Here is a 2617-nt window from a genome sequence, read left to right on the forward strand (position 1 = left end):
TTCAAAGCAGGCAAACAGTTGAGCTTTTATCAATGATTTCAATCTAGGGTAAATTCATCAGGATCCACTTTGGGACCACTGGTAAACTGGCCAAAGCAGATATTGAAACTTGTGAGTCAACACTGTTTTAAGCCAAACGTTTTATTTGGAGTCTAAGATGTGGGTTAATCAATTGAACACATTTGATTTTTTTTTTCTTGGAAAGATCTGCTAGAAAAGTCAAGGGTAACATTCCAGCTGTCTGCTGAGAGGAGTTACCACATCTTCTACCAGCTCATGACTGGACACAAGCCAGAGCTGCTCGGTGAGAAATCTACAGGATTGTGTTTTTCAGTTATTTCTATGTTTGAGAGCACTGGCAACATACTGCACATCAATTCTTTACAGAGGCCCTGCTCATCACCACCAACCCTTACGACTACCCAATGATCAGCCAGGGTGAAATCACTGTCAAGAGTATCGATGATGTGGAGGAGTTCATTGCCACAGATGTATGTGGACAACTGCAATATTAGTAGTAGTAGTAGTATTTTTAGATTTGATGCAACATTTCTGAGAAAACAAACATCAGAAAAACACCAGCTTGAACTGAATACTGCATGACACAGTATAAAAGAACCTTCTTTTTTGACTCCAATAAACAATATGATTTATTTGGTCTATGTAAACACAGACTGCCATTGACATTCTGGGCTTCACTGCTGATGAGAAAATCAGCATCTACAAGCTGACAGGTGCTGTGATGCATCATGGGAGCATGAAGTTCAAACAGAAGCAGAGAGAGGAGCAGGCCGAACCTGATGGCAATGAGGGTAAGGTACAATTTTAGCACAAATTAGCATATAAACATTCACTTAAGTATCAACAATAATGCATAAAACTCTGCTTCCTTAGCGGCTGATAAAATCTCCTACCTCATGGGCATCAACTCCGCTGACATGCTGAAAGCTCTGTGTTACCCCAGAGTGAAGGTCGGGAATGAGATGGTGACCAAAGGCCAGACAGTACCACAGGTGATGACTTCATTAATGGATACAGTGAGAAATGTCCAATTCCTTTGTGTTTTAATTATGTACAAGACACCTGCTTATACAAAAACTTAATATATAACGAGATCATCAGAATGCAACAAACTATGTGATCACAGATTTTGGAATTTCAAAATATGAAGTATATGTATGCAAGATAACGGTTAGATTCAACAAGATGTAAATAGAGATCTATTGAAGGGGTTAATGGAAAGCAACACAAGATTAACAAAAAAAAAACCTTCTGTCATTGATATAAAACAGAGGGAGGTGGAAAGAAAGGAGGCAAGAAGAAGGGTGGTTCCTTCCAGACGGTGTCTGCACTTTTTAGGGTAAACAGATTCTCTCTCTTATTGAAGTTTGCGAATTTTTTCACCATTACAGATTAGATTAATTACAAATATTTCCACAGGAGAACTTGGGTAAGCTGATGACTAACCTGAGGAGCACTCACCCTCACTTTGTGCGCTGCTTGATTCCTAATGAATCCAAGACTCCAGGTAATCTTGATCCTTGAAGACTCTAATGCATCACAGTTTTGAAAAAATATCTGGAACCTTAAGAATATTTGCATTTCAGGTCTGATGGAGAACTTCCTGGTTATCCACCAGCTCAGGTGTAATGGTGTGCTGGAGGGTATCAGAATCTGCAGGAAGGGTTTCCCCAGCAGAATCCACTACGGTGACTTCAAGCAGAGGTAAATACAATTTTTTTGTAACTTCTTACTTAGAGATGATGTATCACCTAATCTTCACTTCCTTACATATTTCACAAGAATACTACTCTCCCCTAAATGTCCTCTAGATACAAAGTATTAAATGCTAGCGTCATCCCTGAGGGACAGTTCATTGACAACAAAAAGGCTTCAGAGAAACTCTTGGGCTCTATTGATGTTGACCACACCCAATACAAATTTGGACACACCAAGGTGAGCTAATCAGCAAATACACCATGTGGACAAAACTATTTCAACTCTTTCCTTCTCATTTTTGACTCTGCTACAACACAATGACACTGTAGAGAATTCAGTCCTTCCAATTGTCCTGCAACAGTCTGAGGAAGGAAGGCCTAAAGCTTTTGAATAGGCGTTCAAGTCTAGGCTTTGTGTCAGGTCAAGTTATTCCACACCAGATTACACAAAACATTTCTATATGGACCCCACTTTGTGTACTGGACACTGTCATGCCTCCTCAAACTGTTACATGAAAAAAGGAAGGACGGAATTCTCTCAAATGCCATTCTATACTTCTAAACTAAACATAATAGATTTTTACTGGAACAGCCAAACTCAATTATTATTAGGGCAATATAGTGTATCCCAGGCCACCAGGCCACTGAAAATGACTTATTGGCTTCTTCAACACTACACCACTAATATATACCAAATGTTCTTGTAGGTGTTCTTCAAAGCTGGTCTGTTGGGTGCTCTTGAGGAGATGAGAGATGAGAAACTAGCAAATCTGGTTACCATGACTCAGGCTTTGTGCCGAGGATATGTCATGAGGAAGGAGTTTGTCAAAATGATGGAGAGGAGGTACAACTTACAATAATGTTTGGAACACAACTGTTTAGTACCACAGAGTGATAAA

General features: G+C 39.6%; 2 protein-coding genes across 2 annotated transcripts in view; both read left to right on the forward strand.

Annotated features, from left to right (window-relative positions):
• Window positions 1-47: 47 nt before the first annotated feature.
• Window positions 48-2617, forward strand: part of LOC107574740 (myosin heavy chain, fast skeletal muscle-like) — a gene marked incomplete at its 5' end in the record, with an annotated part of 8337 nt that continues 5767 nt past the window's right edge. Inside the window, 9 exons of the mRNA XM_016261185.1 lie at window positions 48-111; window positions 206-304; window positions 388-491; window positions 674-812; window positions 895-1046; window positions 1441-1528; window positions 1608-1725; window positions 1833-1956; window positions 2049-2139. Of these exons, the coding sequence (XP_016116671.1) occupies window positions 48-111; window positions 206-304; window positions 388-491; window positions 674-812; window positions 895-1046; window positions 1441-1528; window positions 1608-1725; window positions 1833-1956; window positions 2049-2139 (979 nt within the window). The remainder of the gene's footprint in view (window positions 112-205; window positions 305-387; window positions 492-673; window positions 813-894; window positions 1047-1440; window positions 1529-1607; window positions 1726-1832; window positions 1957-2048; window positions 2140-2617) is intronic.
• On the forward strand, window positions 1272-2593 carry LOC107574741 (myosin heavy chain, fast skeletal muscle-like). Its single transcript, XM_016261187.1, has 5 exons — window positions 1272-1360; window positions 1441-1528; window positions 1608-1725; window positions 1833-1956; window positions 2426-2593. The coding sequence occupies exons 2-5, from the start codon at window positions 1459-1461 to the stop codon at window positions 2576-2578; spliced, it is 465 nt and encodes a 154-aa protein (XP_016116673.1). The 5' UTR covers window positions 1272-1360; window positions 1441-1458; the 3' UTR covers window positions 2579-2593.

The sequence above is a fragment of the Sinocyclocheilus grahami genome, unplaced genomic scaffold, assembly GCF_001515645.1.
Source record: "Sinocyclocheilus grahami isolate Dianchi unplaced genomic scaffold, SAMN03320097.WGS_v1.1 scaffold2322.1, whole genome shotgun sequence".
Classification (NCBI taxonomy): domain Eukaryota; kingdom Metazoa; phylum Chordata; class Actinopteri; order Cypriniformes; family Cyprinidae; genus Sinocyclocheilus; species Sinocyclocheilus grahami.

What these genes read in the sequence shown, in the direction of transcription:
- LOC107574741 (XM_016261187.1), top strand. Translation starts at nt 1,459, where the DNA reads ATGACTAACCTGAGGAGCACTCACCCTCACTTTGTGCGCTGCTTGATT. An exon ending in TAATGAATCCAAGACTCCAG is followed by an intron (nt 1,529 to 1,607) that starts GTAATCTTGATC and finishes TTTGCATTTCAG; the next exon opens with GTCTGATGGAGAACTTCCTG. An exon ending in ACAAATTTGGACACACCAAG is followed by an intron (nt 1,957 to 2,425) that starts GTGAGCTAATCA and finishes ATGTTCTTGTAG; the next exon opens with GTGTTCTTCAAAGCTGGTCT.